This window comes from Terrapene carolina, unplaced genomic scaffold (genome assembly GCF_002925995.2).
Source record: "Terrapene carolina triunguis isolate 2854851 unplaced genomic scaffold, T_m_triunguis-2.0 Scaffold85, whole genome shotgun sequence".
In the NCBI taxonomy this organism is placed as follows: Eukaryota; Metazoa; Chordata; order Testudines; family Emydidae; genus Terrapene; species Terrapene triunguis.
Genome location: NW_020664436.1, coordinates 24,424,528 through 24,448,412, shown reverse-complemented (window position 1 = coordinate 24,448,412; position 23,885 = coordinate 24,424,528). Strand labels below are relative to the sequence as shown.

General features: G+C 43.3%; 1 protein-coding gene across 1 annotated transcript in view; it reads right to left on the bottom strand.

Annotated features, from left to right (window-relative positions):
- Window positions 1–23,885, bottom strand: part of GALNT2 (polypeptide N-acetylgalactosaminyltransferase 2) — a 177,304-nt gene that overhangs the window by 49,853 nt on the left and 103,566 nt on the right. Inside the window, exons 2-3 of the mRNA XM_024213817.3 lie at window positions 23,212–23,305; window positions 15,087–15,240 (exon numbers count right to left, since the gene is read on the bottom strand). Of these exons, the coding sequence (XP_024069585.1) occupies window positions 15,087–15,190 (104 nt within the window). The 5' untranslated portion in view covers window positions 15,191–15,240; window positions 23,212–23,305. The remainder of the gene's footprint in view (window positions 1–15,086; window positions 15,241–23,211; window positions 23,306–23,885) is intronic.

Below are 23,885 nucleotides of genomic sequence, written 5' to 3'. Positions count from 1 at the left end.
TGTTACTTTTCAATAAAATGTCCCTACTTAATGCTGCTCTTCAATCATCATATTATATTATATAAAATGTGTGTGCGCGCGCACACACACACTAGTTAGGGCTAGATAAAAATTCAATACTATTTCCAGGAAATAAATAAAAGAGGACACACTTTCCCATAAAATATTTTAACCCAATAAGTAACTGAAAAACAAAATTAAAGTTTTATCTGACCAAGTCTTCCATTTGCTTTTAAAGTGTTTGTTCCCTTGCAAAGATGATGAGGCACTTTTCAGTTGAGCAGTTCATTTTGTACTACTAGCATTGCAATCCCTGATGAATATAAGATTAAGTGGCAATTACATTTAAAAAGGGATAGACCAATACCAAATACTACTGATGATCTGGGTAGAACTGGGTCTGATCCTGTCCTTGAACTGTAATACATTACAAATCTTTAAGTTCCTCGGTTCTGGGAAATCTGATTTTCTCTAATGCCTAATTCCAATATCAGAATTTAAGGGTGAAAATACTCATTCCTCAAAGGTCCTCTTTTGCTATATTTGACTTCAGTGCAATGGTGTTTTAAAAAGCTCTTTATAATACTTAGAACTTGGATAAGTACATGTTATATAAATCTAAATATAAATAGCTAAATAAACCTCTTAAAAATTAGAGTGTTTAAAGGGCTGCATTCTGATTGTTTGGGACTGGTGCTCAATTTCATGCTCAGTCCCCCACTTTCAACATCCAATTCCATGTACAGGTCTCCTAGGTGGCTGGCACTGTACTGGTCTTGCTCACAAATATGATCTTCTATGTAAGTCTAAAAATCCATATTTTAGGATTCTAAAATTCAGAATTTGAAAAACCAAGAGTAGCTGTGAAATGATATTCATGCAAATAAACACACAATATAATCCTTCTAAACAGTGATAATGGTAGGGTAGTACATTTAACAACTAACTTTTCATCAACTCTAATGGGCTCAGAGTTTAATCTAGAAAAGACCAAATCCCAAAATACTTAATCCCCCACAGGACCTATAAGAAATTAAGCTGCTTAAAAATCTCATTGGCAATACATTTGAAAAATACTATCAATTATTGTGTGTTTGTTCCCTTCCAAAGGGAACAGAGCAGGAGAAAGCCTCACTTTAGAAGAGATCCTATGGTATATATCACAAAAGGCCTGGGGAATTAAAAAAATGATCCTTGTCCACCTATAATGATGCACACTAGTCTGTTTTAGTGACTTCATTTCCTTTGATGTCCTTTTAATTAATATTAAAAGCTGAGTGTTTTAAAGTAGTGGTTCTCAACCTTTCCAGACTACTGTACCCCTTTCAGGAGTGTGATTAATCTTGCTTATCCCAAGTTTCACCTCACTTAAACTACTTGCTTACACAATCAGACATACAAATACAAAAGGGTCACAAATACACTATTACTGAAAAAATTGCTTACTTTCTCATTTTTACCATATAATTATGAAATAAATCAATTGGAATATAAATATTGTACTTACATTTCAGTGTATAGTATATAGAGCAGTATAAACAACTCATGGTCAGTATGATATTTTACTTTGTATTGACTTGGCTAGAGCTTTTTATGTAGCTTCTCGTAAAACTAGGCAAATATCTAGATGAGTTGATGTACCCCCAGAAGACCTCTGCATACCCCGGTTGAGAACCACTGTTCTAAAGCACACAGAAATATGCAGTGTGGGTAGCCATGATTAGCTGCACCATCAACTAATAGCAAGCTCAGCACATCAGACAAAACATTGCTTAGAATATACAATCAAATCCACTTTTAAGAAAAAAAATGAGATTCCTACCTCAATTTTTAAAAAAAAGATAATCTGCCTGCATAAAAGCATTCTCCACATCTGAGGACATGAGAGTCAATGATATGCACATAAAACTCAGCAAGTTATAAATATTTATGGAATGGAGAAGCAAGCAGCAGTGGCTAGAGCTGTGAAAGCTTCCGCCTTTTCCCACCTAGAAAAGGCCCCACCTACACTACATAACTTTAGTGTTAACAACTCCAAATCCCTAGCACACCGATAGCATGAGACACACACACACACACGTTTGCAGTGGTACACAAATATTCACAGAACAGTTGTGATTACACGTCAAGGCTATGCCCGTCAAGCCTTGAAGGTCTACACTGCCGCTGGGAATGAGCCTTCCAGCCAGGCAGACAGATTCGCATTGGAGGGGCTTGAGGTAGGACAATAAAAATAGCAGCCTGGATGATGCTGCACCCGCAATGGCTCGGGCTGGCCACCTGAGCTCAAATCCAGAAATTTGGGTGGGTCCAAGTCAGGTAGCTACCCCAAGCCTTCACTGGTGCAGCAACGTCCATTGCTGTTTTTAGTGTGCACTAGGCTCAAGTCCTGTTAGCACAAGTCTGTCTGCCCAGGCTGGGAGACTTGCTCCCAGCTGTAGACATGCTCTAATTGAACTGTTGTCTATCAAGATTTGCAGAGCCAGGTTTGGCTTCGTGACTCAGAATCTATTGGCGTTCATGGTCTGTAAAGTGACAGTGACGTTGGATACCACATTAATGTCCATTGTGGGGTGAGAATACCATGCCTCTTTGTCCACAGCAGAAAAGTGGAGCATTACTGAAATCTTATAACGCGCATTTTCACCCCATCTAAACATCCATGCAGGATCCAGCCACAGTGATACACCAAGGCTCGGATCACCAGGAAGTTGCAGCCTTCTCTATGAAGGTATTGACTTAATGGGGTAAGCCCAGAATGGGCACATTGGTATTGTCTATAGCACCAGCGCAGGTCAAAAAGTCCAATTGTTCCTCAATGAAACTGGGACTTCCATTGGCAGTTGCAGATGCATGGCATTTCTGAAAGCCAGGCTACCAATTTACCGTATATACTCGTTCATAAGCCAAATTTTTTTTAGCAAAAAAAGGGAAGCACCAGAGAAGGGGGTTGGCTTATGAACGGGCATAGAGATGGACAGGTGGGACACAGCCCCTCCCCCCAACAGAGGGAGCAAGGAACATGCTGCGGCCGCACCACCCGGTCTGGCCCGCCGGAGCAGGCTGCGGCCGCGTCGCCCAGCCTGCCGGAGCAGCTCCAGCCAGGTCAGAGACATCCTCCCCTGGCCCTCCCCAGATAAGGTGGGAAGGGATGGGATGGGGAGAGTGTGGGGGTCCCAGGCTAGGGGCGGGGTCATGTGGGGGGGGTCACAGGGGTTACTCCCCTGACTCCCAGATTCTCCCCCCCAAAAATTTCCCCACCAGTTGCTGTCCTGGCCCATCAGGGTAAGCAGCTGGGGTGCCGGGACACTTTGTTTACTTAGGTTTACCTCCGTGCCTGCGGACACTTGAGGTAAACAAATCATCTCGCTCCCCCAGCAGCTTATCCTGATGGCCTGGGAGCCAAAGTTTTCTGACCCTTGAATTATAGGGTCGGCTTATGAACGGGTTATAAAAATTTTCCATTTTTACTTATCCATCTTGGGGGCGGGGGGAGGTCGGCTTATAAACGAACCAGCTTATGATCAAGTATATACGGTAAGTGCCTAATTTTTACATGTGTTTGACAATGGGGGTGGGGGGAGGGTAATGCGGTTCTATTATTAAAATCCTATGTACATTTATATGCAAATTACACACAACTCTCTGGCTCTCAGCAGGTTGCCAGCAGGACCCAAGCATTACAAAAATTGAGTACCACTGCCCTAAACACTGTGAATGGTCGTACCAGTACAGGCTCACAACATGGTCCCTTAAAGGTTCCGTATGCTGAAAATTAAATCTGTCATGCATTTTATTTTTTGGCCCAGAGCAACTCAAACGGATTAGATATCCTAACACTACAACTAGTATTCCCAAAAACAGCATTAACCTGCTCTTCTTTAACTTGTATAAACTTATTTCACTTTAATGATCTTGAGTCTGTTCTATTTGCCAGTGAATCATGAAGTTAACATTCAATAACATGTAGTAGGATTTGAAAATTTAACATTTAACTTAATTTAGTTGTTGCACTTTTGCAAATGAGGAAATTTGAAGCAGAATCCATCTTATGAAATGTCAAAGTTATTTGATGCAGAGAAGCTTCTTGCCTTGAAAAAGGTAAGCTTGGGAATAAACTCACTGCTATTTTGAGGGAGAATCCAAGGCTCCAAATTTGAACTACTGCATAATGATCTGAAAGAATTTGCCTATTGTATATTTTAAATGTGACCTATTTATATTTCTCATTCTATATTCAAAAAGTTCTGTAATTTTGGAAATGATATTCTATTCTTCATGCATAAAGTGTTTGAATTCCTGCTTTAAGTGCAAAACTCAACTCAGCCTTAGCCATGGAACCACAAACAATGTTTGCAAAATAGGATGATACTGCAGTTGTGTTCAAGATGCACATCCTGCCACTCCACTGTCAAGAATTTTGTAAAAAGACTTTTTTTTTGGTTGGACTTCCCTAAAAAAAAAAATCTGATCAACAGCCAATTTTCCAACATCTTTAACTAATACTCGAGCTGTGCTGGATAATCAATTCTTTATAAACCTATTTGGTCACAGTCAAGTGCTATAAATTAAAAATGTCAAGTCACTTCAAAGACTACTAAAAAGGATGCCATCAGAAGTGTGGCAAGGCAAAGAAATTTTTTTAAGCTTTTAAAACGTTGTTAAAATTGAAGCTAAGGGCTGAAATTTTAGGAGCTGCATCTGTCATGGAAGTTACTGTGATGTTAGTGCTCAGCATTGTTACCACAGTAACTTTGACTGTACAGAGGCATCCACCATGATATTAACACAGTTACTGCCACTGTGAGGGGCCATCAAAGCCTACCATTGTATGAGTACACCTGATATCACGGGGATAGTTTCCTATCTGTCTAAACCAGAGGTGGGCAAACTACGGCCCACGGGCCACATCCAGCCAGTGGGACCGTCCTGCCCGGCGAGGCTAGCCCCCAGCCCCTTCCCCGCTGCCCACCCTCCCCCGCAGAGCCACACCGCCGCGCGGGCAGTGCTCTGGGCGGCGGAGCTGCGCGCTCCTGCCGAGCAGGCGCGGCAACCAGACATGCTGCTCTGCTCGGCATGGTAAGTGGGCCAGGGCCGGGGGGTTGTATAAGGGGCAGGAGGCCACGGGGTGGCAGTCAGGGGACAGGGAGCAGTTAAATGGGGCAGAAGTTCGGGGAGGGGTGGGGTGGGGGGCGGTCAGGGGACGGGGAATGGGAGGGTTGGATAGGCATGGGGTCCCAGGGGGCCTGTCAGTGGGCAGGGGTGTGGGTCCCAGGGGGCGGTTGGGGCAGGCGGTCCCGGGAAGTCCTCTAACTGCCCCAAGGAGCAAGGGGGGCAGTCAGGGAGCGGGAAGTGGGAGGGGGCAGATGGGGGCGGGGGCCAGGCTATTTGGGGAGGCACGGCCTTCCCTACTCGGCCCTCCATCCAGTTTTGCAACCCCAATGTGGCCCTCAGACCAAAAAGTTTGCCCACGCCTGGTCTAAACTCTCCCTCCACCTCCAATCTAATTTCACTTTTATGACTAAAGAAAATAACTTTTGGAAACTTTTTTAATTCCTCTAAACACCCTCAGAATTTAAAGAAAAGATGAAAATTCTGTGCTGGTAAAATGCCTAGCCATTTAAATAAGTGTCAAATAGAAGTGGATATATCTACAAGCCTAACTCAAAAGCAGTTTAAGCAGTCCATTTAAAAAAAAAAAAATTTAGGAAGTAAAGCTTGAGATAAATCCTCATGAATTTTTCCTTTTTTTTTTTAAGAAAAGAATTAGAAACTTTTCAGAGAAAATACACTACTTCCACCCAAATCACCTACAATTTAGCTGGAGCCAACATGACACTCTGTGACACAAACTCAGATCTTAAAAGCATTTCTTTCTTTCTCAAATATTTCAAATCACTTTTCTGTTTCCAGGCTGGTGCCGTGATTATCTTTGCCCAAGTTAAAAGCAAAAGACTCACTTTCTTTGACATAGTATGGAAACTGGACGGAGCAGTAAGTGGATGCCATTTTGAGAACTACTCTAAAAAACTAATTTATAGAGGTACTGTCAATTTTTGTTCTAATGCAAACTCCACGTGATAAGCACAACACAGAAGCAGCCCTTTCCCAGGAGCATCTTCCTTGTTGGCTTCCTGTTCCCTGGACCCTTCTAACTCTCCCCAGAGTAGGGCCGTCCTTATAGGATGATTTAGTGAAAGTGATCAAAAAGACCTATACATCCTGCATACAGTCAACATATGGAGTTCAACAGCATAGGAAACCATTGTGAGAAACTCTTTCAATCCACCTCAACAAAAACTAGATGCTATAGAGCTTTTCAATCAGTAGATCTCAAAATACTCCACAAAGGAAGGTATCTCCATTTTGCAGATGTATGATATACTTTGTTATACTTAGTTTCTCCATCTACTCTAGCCAAGTCCAAAGGATACCAGCCATCACAATTCAACACAAAAAGGAGGAACTCTCCAAGATACTCATTACCCAATAAGCTCATTGAAATTATAACAAGATGGGGGCTCAGGTTTTATGCTTTAAAATGAAAGTGCAGTGTTGAAACAGATGTAGGATTAGATTTCTCACGCATTAAAGTGTACCTCAAAAAGGCAAATAAAAGGCCATCTCTTTACAACTGCTCAATACACTGTAGGCAAGTTCCTCTGCTTTACTGAGCCCTAGTCTACACTACAAATTTATGTTGCTATAACCGCATTGCTCTGGCATGTGGAAATCTGCACCCCTCAGCAACGCAGTTATACCATCCTAACTCCTAGTGTAGACAGTGCTATGTCGATGGGAGGGCTTCTCCTGTTGACATAGCAACTGCTTCTCAGGGAGCTGGAGTACCTGCGCTGATGGGAGAACTCTCCTGTCAGCATAGGTAGCGTCTTCATTAAGCACTACAGTGGTACAGCTGCACTAATGCAGCTACATTGCTGAAAGTGTAGACAAGCCCTCAATACTTTCCTGGCAGCAAGGGAAACAAATACTGAATTCTTCCTGCTTTCCAGAATGATTGACATTAGATATACAAGACTTTCTTCTAATCAGCGTGCCTATCAAAAGCATGAGGAAATTCCAGGTTGCTATATAATTTGTAGTTACAAATTGTTAAAGAAAACAAAGGTGATGCCTTCCCCATCCCCCTCTCTGCTGCCTCTCCTAGCTTCTCCCATCTTCAAATAACTGCCATGTTTAACTAACCTAACTACTTGATTTCTGTATTTATCTAACCTACTTATGATTGACTCCATTAATTATAATACTTTTGGCACTAAGTATATTTATTCAAGAGCTACAGTTAAGCCAGGTGGATTGTTTCACTTTGTTTTCCTCAAGTTATTGAAGAGACCCACATTGTGAATGACTAATGCTTTAATCTTGATTAAATAGCTTGCAACAACATTGCTTACACTATAGTTAAAGCAAAAAGGTCTTCAGAAATCAGGGAAGTGGTCTGCAAGTTTTTATTCTGAAATGAAATAACTTTACCTTCATACTTCCTTTTTTTTTTAAGCACATAAAAGCTACAAAATAAAGGGTGTCCAAACAAATGTGTTTGATATAAATAAATACATTGTTTTGAACCCTGATAAACAGTTTTTAAAGTCTAAAATTAAACACCACCCCTTTAAAAATCCATTTAATGCACAACCCGGGGTGTGTGTGTATGTGAAGTGCTCTCGTTGATTATTTCTTCCTTTAAAAGGCAGTAAGTTTGAGGGCCCCTTTTTCTCAAGGCTGTTTAGTTATGGTACATAGAAAGTATATTAGATCAATTGTTAACATGCAAACTTTCTTCTGTATTTCACTTTACTTTCAAGATGTTTCTGTCACAGATTTTTTTAAAAGGCTTTATTGTATTATTGAAGAGATGTGCTTAGTTGTACTGAGAAGAAAGTAACTTACTTGTGCTTTTCATGATCTTTGACACCCCAAATGCAGACAGAGGCATCAGATTTTAGGCTTCACTCAAGAATTAAGAGTCCATTAGCTCCTGTACCAGCATGGCAGTCCTTCTCTTGGCCCTCCCTCTCAGCAGGTGTTTGTATGCTGCAGGGAACTGCCGATGTATTCCGGCTCACTGGTGGGCGCAACAGTATAGGTTGAGAGGCCTCAGGCTCAATAGAACTCAGGGAGTAAACCTAACAGCATTAAAGAAGGGGAGAAGGCTTGGGCTGAAATTTGTTATTGGGGCAGAGAACGACTCTTACTAGGTGTCTGTAAAGCACCTAACACAATGGAACTATGATTTCAGTTGGGGTCTCAAATGCAAACAGTTATTTATTTCTTTGTAAATAAAGCCAAACATCATGAAGGGGATAAGCTTTGGCCTTTTACAGTGTGTGGGCTGTATTTTGGAGAAGTGTGGGAAAGCCACCTGTTCACAGGCCACCTATGAATCCTTTATTTCCCTTCCTGTCTCCAGTATTTTTGGCAACGCAAGCGAGTAGGGAAGGAAGAGGGAGCACTTTGGATGACAACCAAAAAGGTTGTCGGTTTATTTTCATCTGGCTTCTATTCCATTCAGATGCGGATTTCAGTTAAGCAGTCCTGTGGGGACTGGATAAGGAGTGCAGTGCCCACAGTTGGGTGCTCTTATGTGCAACTTGGAGAAGTGTGGTTGTTCAGAACACATCTACCTGTTCTGGTTAGTGAGCCCATCTCTACACTCACAGTCTAAAACATCTCACACCCCTACTAGGGTGCTTTTCCACTGAACTTACAAGCAAGTCAGGTAATGGAGAGTGCCTTCTCCTTTTTAAACAAAGACACTAAACTCTCAGATTTCCTTACAGCTATAGAAGAACAGATAGCCAAGAAATGGAACTGCCTCTAAGTATACAAGTCTTTCCAGCCCTAATGAGAACAATGAAAATATAAATACAGATTTAAATAAAAATCTTCAGTGAAGAAATGAAAATGTGATGAGAGAAGTTGGAGTTTAATATCAGGCCTATCCTTTCTCAGGAGGACTGCTTCTGAGCAGACTGCCAAATAGCACTGAGGTTGTGTATGAAGGTTACACAGTTTCCCTTTTGTTCAATGAGAATATAAAATGAATGGGTTAAGCTGAAACTTGATGTGTGGACCATCAAATCTCTCATAATGAATTTGACCACCACAAGGTCCTGGGACATTTACTTTTCCATTTGGGGACTGTTAAGTGCTAAAAGTGGATCCATTAGCACAGGGGTACTCAACATTTTTCTTTGAGAGTTCTCCCCCGCAACATGCTATACAAATTCCAGGACTTGGGGGGGGGGGGGGGGGGGGCTTTAGCCCTGCAGGGGGGGGGGGGCCCCCCCGCTTGGGGGTTCCGGTGCCGGGGGGGGGGGGGGGGGGTTCAAGGTTCCTGCCCCATGGGGTGCTGGGGGGACCTTGGGACTCCCAGCTTTAGCCTCACGGGGCAGCTTATGGCTTGCGGACCCCCCAGTTGAGAACCATCATATTAGCACTCTGCCAATGTTCTCAATTGTACAGAAACAGCATGAGATTGAGATGAAAGTAAAAAGCAACAAAGAGTCCTGTGGCACCTTATAGACTAACAGACTTATTGGAGAATAAGCTTTCGTGGGTGAATACCTACTTCGTCAGACGCATGCTTTTTACAAATCCAGACTAACACGGCTACCCCCTGAGATGAAAGTGGCATGCCTAAATACCAAAATGGTAGTCTACAGTCAGCACTAGAGAAGATGGATTCCAAAAAACAAAGAGTGTGGGCAGGAACAAACTAACTGAGATGATAGTGAGAAGAGCCACTAGTACTAAGCCAAGACACTCTTTAAGCTACTCAAGAGCTCTTGACGGTGATAACAGAACACAAATGAAGAGACCCAAGAGTAAGGCCTTGTCTACACTACAAAATTAAGTTGACCTAAGTTAGGCTATGTCTACATAAGAGACTTTACAGAGGCACAGCTGTGCCACTGCAGCTGCTCTGCTGTACCGTCTCCTGTGTAACTGCTCTATGCCAACAGGAGAGAGCTCTCCTGCCAGCATAATTAAACCACCCTCAACAAGCGGCCGTAGGTATGTCGGCAGGAAAGCGTCTCCCACTGACACAGTGCTTTCCACACCAGCACTTCTGTTGGTGTAACTTATGTCGCTCGGGGGAGAGAATGGAGTAGTTTTTTCACACCCCTGAGCGACATAAATTTTAATCGACAAAAGTGCTAGCATAGACATAGCCGAAAGTCGACATACAGCTACGGCAGCTCATGGCCACACTACACCCTCTCTGTTGGTGGTGCACGTCCTCACTAGGAGCACCTCCACAAACTTAACTGTGTGGGGCATTATGGGGCACTGACAGCACCCCCACCCCAGGGCCCACAGCCCGAGCTATATGCCCCCCCGCCCCAGGGCTCCCAGCTGTCAGCCCCATCACCAGGCCGCTCCAGCTTTGAGCTCTGGGATGGGTGGGCTCCGGCTGTAAGCCCCACGCAGGGCTGGCAGCCAACAGATGATTTAAGTATAACGCAGTGTTTACACAGACACTGTGCCTCCCTATCTAAACCAACCTAAGCACTACCCTCTTGTGAAGGTGGCGTTATTAGGTTGGTGTAGTGGGCAACTTACATTGGCAGGAGCAACATTGTAGTGTAGACACGTACATAGTTAGGTTGACACAGGGGTGGGCGAAGGAATTTAAATTTCACTGCTTTTGGAGGGGCATGTTTTGTGCCCCCGCCACAGCCCCGGGGCCGGAGGAGTTCTGTGGCTCTGCCAATTATTTTGGGGGGGGGGGGGGGGGATTTCCCGGCTTGCCCCCTTCTTGTGCATGCTCCTAGGTCGACATAAGGCAGCCTATGTCAATCCAACTCCACTGTGTAGACCAAGCCCAAGGGCTAGTCTACACTGGCAATGCTAAAGCGTTGCTGCGGCAGTGCTTTAACGTGCCTTGTGTGGTCGCCGCGCAGTGCTGGGAGAGAGCTCTCCCGGTGGTCTAAAAAAACCCCACCTCAATGAGGGGCGTAGCTCCCAGCACACGTGCACTGTCTATACTGGCGCTTTACAACGCTGCAACTCGCTGCGCTCAGGGGGGTGTTTTTTCACACCCCTAAGCAAGAAAGTTGCAGTGCTGTTAATTGCCAGTGTAGACAAGCCTTAAGTCACAAGACCATCAACAGGTCAAGAGTTGTAAAGCAACCACATGTCATCTCTATTATAAGCGAATGGACTTACAAGAGTTTGCAGGGCAAAGTTCCAGACACTGCAAGAGAGCTACTTCTGTTCTCGTCAATTAGTCTGCCTTTCTAATAGTCTCCGAAAGGACTATTTTTTGTTGCCTCCTTTTTTAATAGGTGGAGCTCAATTCCATTACACTACTCAGCTACCCCAAACAGCTATATTATTAGTGGAAAGCACAGATGTATTATAAACATCATTTTTTCAAAGACAACTCTAATTCAAGTATTGGGATAGGTGGCCACTATATCAGACTTTATTAGAAAAAGTTGAACCAAACACAGATGATTTATGCCATGTGAACTCCAAAGGCATTCTGAAAATGGAACACAATTTAATTAAGGCCACACAATATAACTATAGCTGTAGAAAGTAAAAGGATAAATCTAATTTTTTTTGTAGTTATAGGGGTGCAAAGTAAGTTAATTCTCAAATTTATATATTCATTCTAATAATCTATGATCACAAACAGCTGAGGACACCCTCTGATCCAAACATTTCTTTTGGCATATTCTGAAAGAAACCACAGAACATTAAAATATTTATAAGACCATGTTCAGCCTGAAGTAAGGAAAAGTCAAAGTAATTCACAATTGTAACCATCCTTTCTTATCACCCAGCCCTCAACAAGGGGAGGGGGGAAAAAAAGACTTGTTGTTCAGTTTTGGTTGGGCTCCTGTAAGTTTAGCCTTTTCAATCCATCAGCCTAATAGATTTCATTATTCCATTTACTAAATGTGTTCTAGGGACACCCCAGACATCAGTGTGGGTTCTCCAAAATTCTTTCCTGGCCATTTAACAGCACTGAGTAGGGAGAAGGAATTGTTCAAAAAGGCTGAGTATCTGACTCATTTGTCATTCTAGAATTCTGTGTTAAATGCTAACTCCTCCCTTTAAAGAAATCAATCCCCTTTTCTGCTCTTTCATTTTTTAGAATAATCTCTCTTGACGTCCAGGGGAGCATAAAGCTATAGGTGGTTGCTAAATTAGGGTCATAATGTGCCACTCATTGAGATGCCAGGCCAGCTAATGCCCAGAATGTTGTAAATTACCAAGGACAGCTGGTAATGATAACTCACTAGTTACTCACTTAACCTCTTCCTATGAACTCAACTCCAGGGGGGGAAAAAAAAAAAAAAAAAAAAAACACACCACTAGTGAAGACAAAGTAATCTTCATGCTAAAGTTCTCTTTCCATCATCATCATGTGCATGAATACCATTTCACTATCAATAGCATGATTTTATGCTGCTCAGCTTAACACTTAATACTAACATGAAACAACAAAAAAAGACAAATCCTGAGCTTGTGATTTGATCACACAAATGCGTTCATCTGATAAATCAATATCCCAGACAGCAACTCTTCATTTCACTATACCAGTGTTCCTCAAACTGGGGTCACCGCTTGTGTATGGAAAGCCCCTGGCGGGCCGAGTCGGTTTGTTTACCTGCCCCGTCCGCAGGTCCGGCCGATCGCGGCTTCCACTAGCCACAGTTCGCCGCTCCAGGTCAATGAGAGCTGCTGGAAGCGGTGTGGGCTGAGGGACTTACTGGCCGCCGCTTCCAGCAGCTCCCATTGGCCTGCAGTGGCGAACCGCGGCCAGTGGGAGCCGCGATCGGCCAGACCTGCGGATGGGGCAGGTAAACAAACCGGCCCGGCCTGCCAAGGGCTTTCCCTACACAAGCGGCGACCCCAGTTTGAGAAACACTGCACTATACTAAGATAATATTTCCATAAAACTAAGTGTAAACACAAACACTGAAGTAAGTTAATGACAAGGGACTCTGGGAGCCACTTTCAATTTTGAGTGTAATTTACAGCCTTATACTTGGAGGTCTACGCACACTACTTTGATATACATACAGTGGTGCTGGAACCCTTTTAATAGTGGGGGTGCTGAAATCTAGCTCCCTTACTCCTTCCGCAACCCCCCCAGTAGGGGCCGGGAGCAGTGACATGTCTCCGGGGGGGGGGAGGAAGAACCCAAACAGGGGTAAGGGGGAAAGGCTGGGGGTGGGCACAGGGCCGGGAGCAGAGCCCCAGGCACGGGCCTGCAGCCAAGACCCTGCATGCAGGGTCAGGAGTGGAGCCTCGTGAGTGGGGCCAGCGACCAGGACCCCGGGAGCAGGGGGCTGGGTGCGGGGCCCCGGACACAGGGCCAATGAGCAGGGCCAGAGCCGCAGGCGCGGGGCCCTGGGTACAGGGTCAGCAGCCGGGAAGTGGGCAGCCAGCCAGGACTGGAGCCTGGGGTACAGGGCCTGCGGCCGGGACCCGAACCCCGGGCTGGGAAGCAGAATCCCGGGCTTGGGGCCACAGGCCGGGAGCAGGGCCCCGGCGCGGAGCCCTGGGCACGGGGCCAGCAGCCAGGGAACAGGGCCGGCGGCCGGGACCCAAGCCCCGGGCTGGGGAGTGGAGGCCTGGGTGGGGGCGAGCGGCTCCGCGTAAAACCTAGGGGTGCTACAGCACTCCCTGCACCCAGAGTTCCCACGCCTATGTATACCCATTAAAAATAAGGTTTATTTGTCTACAATAGTAGGTAACTAGCTAATCTTTAACAGCTGAAGAATCACATCCTTATCCAGTGACTTTGCAGTAAGACATAACACAGTATTGGGTTTTGTAGTATCATGAATAATGCAACCCTTGATAAGTCATCCAGAGGGTAACAAGTCAGAAGATTTAGCCTACTTGTCACCAGTGCTCAAGGTTCAAGTGGGCAAGAGGGAAATGCTCAAAGTCTCGTAGACATTCTAAATGCATAGTTTTAACCCTCAAAAAAGCTAAAGCAGACACATACTTTTCCCCCTGCCCAGGATATGAAAAAAAATCCATACCCAACTGACATAGCTACACCAACCTAACCCCCAGGGTACATGCAGCTACATAGATAGAAAATTGCTTCCATCAACCTAGCTACCATCATTTTAGGAGGTGATGATTTTACAGTGACAGAAAAACCCCTTCCATTGCTGTTGGTGAGTCTACACACCATGGGGCTATGCCGGCATAGCTAGGGTGCTGAAGCTATGCCAGTATTGTCCCCATAGCGTATGCGTACCCACAGACTTCAGAGTTAACACCCCATTGATATAAACTGAGGTAGTTCACACCTCTTGGGGCAAACAAGTGTGTCCTCTTCCTTACACTAACTCATGTGCAGGCAGGCAGCATTCAGGAAGGCTGGCCAGAGGATGTGGACTCTCAGCATGTCATGGAGCCCCGTTGTATTCCTGTGAACGGATACCCAGTTGTCCCACTGCTTTGTGAATCCACTGAACATTCACCCCATGTATTTTGGGGCATAAGCAATGTGGAAGCTACCACAGCCTGAGGATGGCGTACTGCTCAAAGATCAGGAGTGGGTATACACACATGTGGTTTCTATCAACCCCCAGACCTGAAGGAATTCCATGATGCACAGCCCAGCTACTCAGGATGGGATTTGAGCTTCAGGCAGTTCATGACTCTTCCTGAATCTCCACAGGCAACCTGCAACAGAAGTGCTACAGTTTTTGGCATTTTGCTTATTCTGCCTGGGATCCAGTAATAGCAAATACTAGACACGCAGACACTACAAAATGGCCACCAGGTCTTTGTCAACACTAGCAAAAACAAGACATGTAATTCACCACCAGTTCAACTGGTGAATTCAACTGGTGATAAGAAAAGTAGAAACTGTACAGTAGACAAAGTTTAGGCAAGCTTAAGCATTTTTTATCATGTCTAAAGCTCAAGTCGTACCATCAGCCCAGCTGCTTGGGCCAGGAAATTCTCATTGGTGGCAGTTTAGACACAACTGTGCAGGGTACAGAAGAGCCATATGCAGCTCAAGAGCCGTGAATTAAGAATAACTGATTAACTCAACAACTGCTGAGTTCGGCACTTACTGATCATGCCTGGTATCAGGTATGTTTCTGTCCATTTGCAGTTTGTCACTTTCTACTTGATTGAACTTATTACGAGCGTATGGGTCCTGACCAGATCGGACCATAGTAACACCAACATAACTGTCTTGATCAAAATCTTGCCATCGAACTTTTCCTGAAAAGGAAGAAACCCAAAGTTAAATATTTGCATCATAGATCTGAAGCATTAAGCTCTAGTTTTCAAATGTCTGAAATCAAGTTTTCGCTTTTACGAGATCAAAGTGCTTTAAAATAAATGAAGCCTTAACACAAAGTTATTTGCATAAAGTTATTTGCTCTGAGTCACACAATTGACTAGTGCGAAGTTTCAGTAGGAACTGAAATAATAGTATCCTGACTCCTAGTCCTGCTGCTACTGTAATCACTAGACCATGCTGCTTTCCTCAGTTACAGGTTTTAACCTCGGGAACCATATGTTCCACTTTCAAAGGACATTTCCACATCAGGCAGCTGATGATTCAAGATTAACACCCCAAGAAAGACACATTTAATTTTTCCAGTTTAGATTTCAATTAACTTCACTAAACCAAACCACTATGGTTTAATTTAGCCAGTCTCATCTTTAAAAGTAATGATTTGTATCTCCATGCTCTAAAGGTCTGTTCTTCATAAACTTGGTTACAAGTAAATTTTGTAAGTTATTTTGTAAGACACACATATGCTACCAATAGTTAGGACACTTGACCACTTTGATATGAAATATATGAACTAGTTGGAACACTTTGTAGCTTTTAGGTTCTGTCATGAGCAGGTTAACTCTTTACTAAAAAGAGCACATAGCTATGCAATCCCTGGTAATACAGTAGTTGGCATGCTTATGGGAATGTATACTTTATCCAAAGCCTGCTTCTTCTAACACTACAGTACGCAATTAAGGTAAAACAATGTTTTCTTCTAAGAGGATGGACCCTTTCATAAAATTACTGATCTTGTGATATACCCCAGAAGCTTGAAAGTTTGCATCTAGAAAAAATGATAAACTCTGTTCTTAACTCTTCATTTTAAATAAATTATTCCTTCTTATATGGCTATTGATAGCCAACCTATTGCAACTGTACAGGATTTACGCTTTATGACTCAAAACCACTTGAGCACAAATAGTGTTACCCCTAACAACTAAATGCAATTTTAATGCAGAAGTGTTCTTCAAGGCATCATACTGAACTTGCTGTGTAGCACTAAGCACACTACTGACACTAAACAAATGATGACACAAAGCAACACTCTTTTGGGGTCAGTATGTTTGACAACTAACGTGTTCACAAGGAGAAGTTATGCTTCACTGAGAGTTTTTCAAAAGCAACACAGGGAACTGACATTTCAGAGGTATTTTTGGGCAAGTCCAGTAAGTGGCAGATTAGCAGAGAGAGTCACTCTCTTGGAGCACCCCATGGATGCTAACAAAAGGTTTTAGGCAAGTAAAGCGTATACTTTAGGATACTTTACATGTAACCTGCTGCTCTGCTTCACGGATGTACTATTATAACAGGCATTCATTAGGGCAGCCAGAGAGTGGTCAGACATTTCAAATACACCTTTACTGTTGCCAATTTGCAGTGTGCGCAAAGTGAGTTAGGGCTGTCTGTTACACAACTGATTGAAGATATAGCCAGCTAGAATTCCATTTGGAATTTCTGCTGGAAAATAAGACTGATACCAAATTATTGTGTGACACAAAAATCCATCAAGAATGGAAACTGTTTACTGAAAAGAAAAATTATTGAGTAGATTTAAGATTCTCTAGGGTTTGAGCGATCTGAGGAGCTGATGAAGTTAGCTCTGACCAAGCCTGTGGTGGTGTTTGGAGTTCAAACACTGACAGCTTACCTGAACTGCAAGTACTAGTGAAAAGCAGAGAAGCCACAGAAGTAAATGTTTTAAGAGTCTAGTCACAGAGCAAGAACCTAGATGCCTATATTTTGGATTACAGGTTTAAGAGCTATTCAATTAGTTCAGATTGAACACCTCCTACAAATGAATTCACCTCCCAAAAGAGGCTGAAGAAAACATGCAGAAAAGCCAGAACCAGAGAGACCAAAATGTAACAGACCGAAAAACATTTATTTAGCAACCTGTGAAGAGAGCCAGAGGAGAGACTACAGCACTATGGGGAGAAAGGACAGATTTTCAGCTTCCAATTAGTGAAAATGCAGCAGAGGGAACACTTTGTAGCTGTCAAAGCCCAACCTTAAGAGTGGTGAAAAGAAACTTCTATGAGTCTTCCAAAATTTCTCTCAGGACATTTTCAGGGGTTTACCCTTTGAAGGCAGTTCTACACTTGAGAATTCTGACATTGCAAACACTTACGACATCTCCACACAACAGTTTGCAATAATGCACAACTGCTCCTACTTGAAACAAGGCTTATCACTTCTCCTGCACCGAGTCACTCAGCACTTTTAAAGAGATAGCATATGCCACTAGTTCTAATGCTGCAGCTACACCATAGTAACTGGTCTTCCTAGCAGTGTTCCACAATATCCCTGCAAGCTCTCCAGCAACCAATATGTTCAATATCACTGTGAGAGATATGGCAAACAGGTATACCTCTAGACCTCTGTATTTAACATTAGGAATGTTATCTGTATATTTGAGCGAGACCTTGAAAGCATGAAAAACGTCAGAGACTATTATATTGAGAGGCCAGGCGATATGGGCACACATGATACAAAGGTCTGTGAACGTTCTAAGTATGTGTGTGTTCCTGGCTCACCGGGTGATTTCCCTGTGGAATCACTATGGATGATCAACACAAAATCCCAAGGCTGGTTATGCAGATACCCAGTGTTTGAAGCCTGACCACCTGGGAAAAGGGGCAGTGACTGGTTTTACATGTTTCAGGAGGCTTGAAAACAAAAACAGGGGTTTTGGATATAAAGGCAGAGTTTGAACTGACAGAGCGGGCTTCTTGGGCTACAAACGGACATGACCGGATAACCAAGAGAGCCAAAGCCTGACTGAAAGATCTGAAAGACTTTGGAATTTATCAGGGATTCCAATTCCCATAAGAACTGGGTGGGGGGCTTCAGGTGAACTTAGGCAATTCATCCTTTTATTGTTTTACATGTTTTCTCCAAGGCTTTTTATCCTAAAATAAATGTGCTCTGCTCTGAAAGAGCTGTTTAACTACTTGGAACTGCTGGCATACACCGGTCAAAGCCCTGGAAGTGAAAGCAACACACAGGTGCTGGACTCAGACTTGTGGAGATAAACAAGGGGGCTGCAAATCTAAACACCCTGGGTTAAGAGGGAGAGGGATGTGTGTCCCTGGCTCAGAGAATGGTGATGGCTAGAGGCCTGAGAGGGGATTCCTTGAGCAGACCACAGAGGAGGTCAAAGGTTTAGTTAGCCCAAAACTGTGACAATCACCTATACTCCTGATTATTCATACTGAACTACAGTAACTTCTATTATTTGATGCATATTTGTTTTCCATTTTATAAAGTGCAATGCATTCAATCCTAAGGTTTTTCTGGTTTCAAAAACAAAGGCTATTTTAATGTAATACTGACATTTAATTTTACAAAATACATACTACTGTATACATTAAAAATGTTAATGCGTATGATTCACTTTTTAAATTGTTACAGCACCTCTTCAATAGTGAAATGGTATTCCCACCAACCCCTGCTTCAGGGACTTGCGCTGACAACTGTGGAATGCGTACCCACAATGCTCTGGTATGGCAGCAGTTGGAGGGAGCAATGCAAGTGTTCTTAGACAGGTTTACATCAGCTAGAATTGCTCATGTGGCATTGCATGGTTACAAGTTACAACAGTTTAAATGAACTACTGTAAATTATAACTGCGCAGAGGGAAACTGAAACGCTGCTCAGCAAAAATGAGGCTATTGTCTTTGAAGCTGCAAAGAGGGTAGTGTTTGACAATTTACTAATAATTAAGTTTTAAGATAAAATTAATCAGCATTTTCCAGCAACTGAACATGTATTTTTATATGTTATCTGCTTCGTTTCCCAGTATACAAGCACGACTGCAGAACTCATTTTTCAGAGCTACTGGTGAGCATTTACTGGTGGCTTGGAGAGCTGGGTCTGTTTCCCACTGTCAAATTGCAGTAAAAGACAGGTACAAATACTTAGCTTATATTTTACCTTATGCAATATTGATAGAACATGTTTCCTAAACTTTGTATTGTATATGCTGTGGAGTGTAGTTTTGATTTAGCTTAGAAGACACATTGTTAAACTAAAAATAAAATTTTCCCCAAAAATTGTGGTTCTGATTCATATATGATATCAGATTAAGTTTCAGGATTGGCAGTTAGTATCCAACAAGACTGAAGAAAAAAGTAGAACCATATTCCTAATCACTGACAATGTCCCAGAGAGCAGTGGAGATTTGCACTGCTTTAGGCATGAGTGATGCAGTCAGCTGTAGCTCCATCCCCCAGCTGCAGAGCAGCAGGCTCCGGCTTTGGGTCTGGGCTCACCCCCGCCACATCGCCCCTGGCCCCCGCTGCCTCTTCCAGTCCCCATCCATGCAGCAGGACCCTATGCTTCTGCCCTGACCTCCCCCAACGCCCTTGACCCCTTCTGCCTCCCATCTATCCCCCCATCACCACATGGCCCCCTACTCAACTCCCCATCCAAAGCTTAATTTGTCCGCCAGCTTGTTGGGGCTGAGTAGGTCTGCTGGAAAAGGGACATTAACAAATATACAAATATCACTTTTCACAGCAGAAGACTTACTTGCTAGCAAGTCTAAAAAAAATTAAAAACCGCAACCAAAAAAGCAGAACACGCAAAGCACCTTATTTGTGTTTCTATTCTGTTTAGGCCAGTTAAGAATAGAGACAACTGTACATGAATTTTTAATTACCGAGTCTGCAAAAAAAACCCTACATAAATAAATTACAATGATTTGGACATGCATATGTGAATATTTAATTTGTTTTTTCTAAAGTTAAGTATTTTAGGAAAAATTGTCAGCAGCCACCATCAAGAGTTGGTGGCCGCACTTTAAGGCCACCTAAAAATTTGTTGGGAGAACCCCTGAACACAGCACCGTGAATAGAGTTTTTGATAGTAAAATGTCAATTTACCTTTAAAACGTTAATGGCTTTGTATAAACACTGACTCCCAAGGTCTACTTTTTAAAATATTTGTGCACCAAGCTCTCAGTAAACAATTCCTTCCTTTTCTTGGAGCTCTAGAAATACAATGTTGCAGAAGGCTGAAACAAGCAGCAGCTCTCCTAAACCTCAACTGAAAAGCAGGAAGGGAATAGTGAGCCAAAGAGAGAAAAGGAGGAAAAAGCCAAATAGCTGAAGCCTAACCACTTGCATTAAAAAAGTTGCACAAAACTTGCAGAAGTCTGGATTAGAGATCCCATAACTGTGTATTCACAACATTATGTGCAACCCATCATTAAAAACGTTCATACCAGTACAGCATTTTAAGAGTATAATCCTGTGACAATATATTCTTTGAGCGTTGTAATCAGAGCCTTGTATATTCTGCAAGAGTATGTTGATTCTTAGGGTACGTCTACACTTACCGGAGGGTCCGGCGGCAGGCAATCGATGTTCTGGGATCGATCCCGGAAGTGCTCGCCGTCGACGCCGGTACTCCAGCTCGGCGAGAGGAGTATGCGGCATCGACGGGGGAGCCTTCCTGCCGCGTCTGGACCCGTGGTAAGTTCGGACTAAGGTACTTCGAATTCAGCTACGTTATTAACGTAGCTGAATTTGCGTACCTTAGTCCGAAGTGGGGGGGTAGTGTAGACCAGGCCTCAGTCATCATTCTTACTCAGGTAGGAGAGACTGGTCAACAGACCTCCTTTCTGAACATTCTGGCATCTGGTCTCATTCCTGGCTCCATATCCTCCAGCTCCTGTCCTCTCCCAAACCTCTAAATCCTCCCTTTCCATGTTTTCCCCATACCCATCCCAACACCTATATCTGCTCCCTATGACCAATGGAAAGGTCTCCCCTACTCAGGAGGAAAGCCAAAAGCATTTGATATATGCCTGGAACCCCTAAACCAGTGGTGCCCAAACTTTTCCCAGGGGCCAAGAGTGGGGGCCAAGGACTGGGGCCGGAGCAAAGCTGGGGCAGGACAGGGCAGGGCTGGGTGGCGCTCCCTCCCCGCCGCACCTCCTGGGGGGTACGGCTCATACTTTGGGGACCATTGCCCTAAACCATGGCTAAGTAGCCTAATCCCTACAAATGAAGAGCTGCAGCTAAAAGTCACAAGAAAAGCTAAACTATAGTAAAAGTGAGAGGTATTAAACATATTTGCAAAGAGGCCTGTTAAAGAGAAAACTGTACAGAAAAAGGACTGCTAGAAAGCAAACTAACAATTACCACCAACTCTTTACGCACATGGATAAACTGGAAAATAAATTGTTAAAAAAAATTAATTTCTAATCTATGGTGCGTAATACTCAAATATATTATATATATATTTATTTTGCTAGAAAGCAAATGTTCATAATAATTATATTTCCTTAAGTGACTAAAACAAGCTGGGCCAAAGACTGTAGGGTGGAAAACCATTAATTTAAATAGTTTATGCTGCACCAGATTTTACGATTACAAAACAAAAACATGCTTAAATTATAGCAAATCCTGCTTAACAAAGTACAGAGGAAAATTCGCCTAGGTTGTTAATTTTCTTCAAGATCATCTATACTAGTCCAGATGCTTGGGTTATAATTTCTCCCGACCAAGCATCTGGATTTATATAGAAGACCAAAGAAAGAACACATACTGTGGAACCATCTGGTAGAAAGTAATTTCCTTTGCAAGACACACTTGTCCTTCAAGTAGAGTGCTAGGCATTGGAAACAATTCTAATATGTTATTAGCTCCCCCCCCCCCCCATACACACACATACTCTTTGGTGCTTTAATTCTAGCTATGCATATTTATCACTGCTGCAAAACAGTGGCTTTATAGCAACAGGAGTATTAGGAAGAGGAACAAACCTATATTGATAATACATAAATGAGCACATCACACGGTCACTTGGGGCTTTCCTAGCTCATACCTCAGGAAATGTCCTTGTTCTTCTTAAACAAAGACACTGGACTCCTTGCTCCATTCATATGTTCTATGCTAGAGAATGTCAGATATGAGTGGGAAAAGATGTCACTTTGCTTTGGAGCACATAAAGCTTATAGCCAACACATTAGCCTAGACAGACTGTTACACAAGAGAAACACAATATATATCACAAAAGCCTGTTTTTTTTTTCTCCAATTTGAAGCTAAAATGGCCTGCTCCTGATTGAAGCTGGGCTCATGTGTTAAGTATCATATTCCATCGGGGAGTGCATACCACCTCCCAGTCCCACCAGTGGAGAGAACTGGAGCACCTCTTGTACAAGAGCCTTCTTCCAACAATTGAATCTGTACCCAGGGAATAGCTTATAGCAGGGATCTCAAACTCAAATCACCACGAGAGCCACATGAGGACTAATACATTGGCCCTAGGGCCGCATCACTGACACCTTTTCATATAAAGGTACAAAAGCCCGCCCTCCCGTCCCCTCATCCACTCCACACCTTCCATGAGGCCCCGTCCCACCTCTTCCCACCCCTTCCCCAAATCCCCACCCATGCCCCACCTCTTCTCCGCCTCCTCCCCTGAGTGCACGGCTCCCCACTCCTCCCCCCTTCCTCCTGGAAAGCACTAAGCGCTGCCAAACAGCTGTTTGGCAGTGGGAAGTGCCTGGAGGTAGGCAGAGGAGCGGGGACGTGGTGAGCTGGGGGAGGGGGGGGCGGCGGGGAAGGGGAGCATGGCGGCCACAGGAAATAACTCCGGGGGGCGCGGGAAACTTGGTGGGCCGCAGCAAATAACTCTGCGGGCCGCATGCAGCCCGCATGTTTGAGACCCCTGGCTTATAGCATGAGCAGGCATAGATCAAATGTAGATAGAAGGTATTTTTACTCGCAAGGTGGGCTAGAGTTCAGAAAGTTGAAGTTTTCAGAATTAAAGCAAATCCACATTTTGCATAATGATTCTCTCCCTTCCTGGGTAAAAGCCTCTATCAGAAAAATTCACAGCCCCAGCTTTTCATAGTTTTGGATTTTTTTACTTTGGCAACAAACATTACTGCAATACCTGGAGGTAGGGTCTCCACACTTTGTACTTTGTCTTCCCCATTGTTACTGCGAGGGTCTTTCTTTTTTAGTGCATCAATGTCATTTGGGTCCTCCTGAAAAAACAAAACAAAAACTTAAAAACATTTCTTAAATTGGTATGATTAATTGATATTAATTTTCTGTATTTTCAAAAGGGATGACTAGTCACTTTTACTCTTTGGCACTAACATGGCCTTTAGACCCTTTTAAGGGCATAAAAACCTCAAGAGATTTGTTTTAGGCACCAAGGGAAAGAATGGCAAATTCCCCAATTTTTCCAAAAATAGGAAAATAAAACAGCGTTCTAGACACTGGATCAAACATTTAACATATGTGGCAACTACTTACTCGAAGAAACATCTTGCTATCAAATAGAAAATGTATTAGGAAATGTGAACCTAAATGTAATCTGTGATACTGAAGTTTGTTTCTACAAAGAATCGTGATGGCAAAGTGTGACGAAAACAAAAGCTAAATAGTGTATGTCCAGCAGTTTGCACATTCAGAGCACTTCTATTTGAATATTTATAATAAAAGCTAAATACTACACAGCCAAGTTATTAATAATTTTCATCATATTCTGGGAAGTGGCTTTCTGATAAAAAACTTCTGAAAGGGCCACAGCAAGTTGCCATTTATGGGCACCCATTTTGG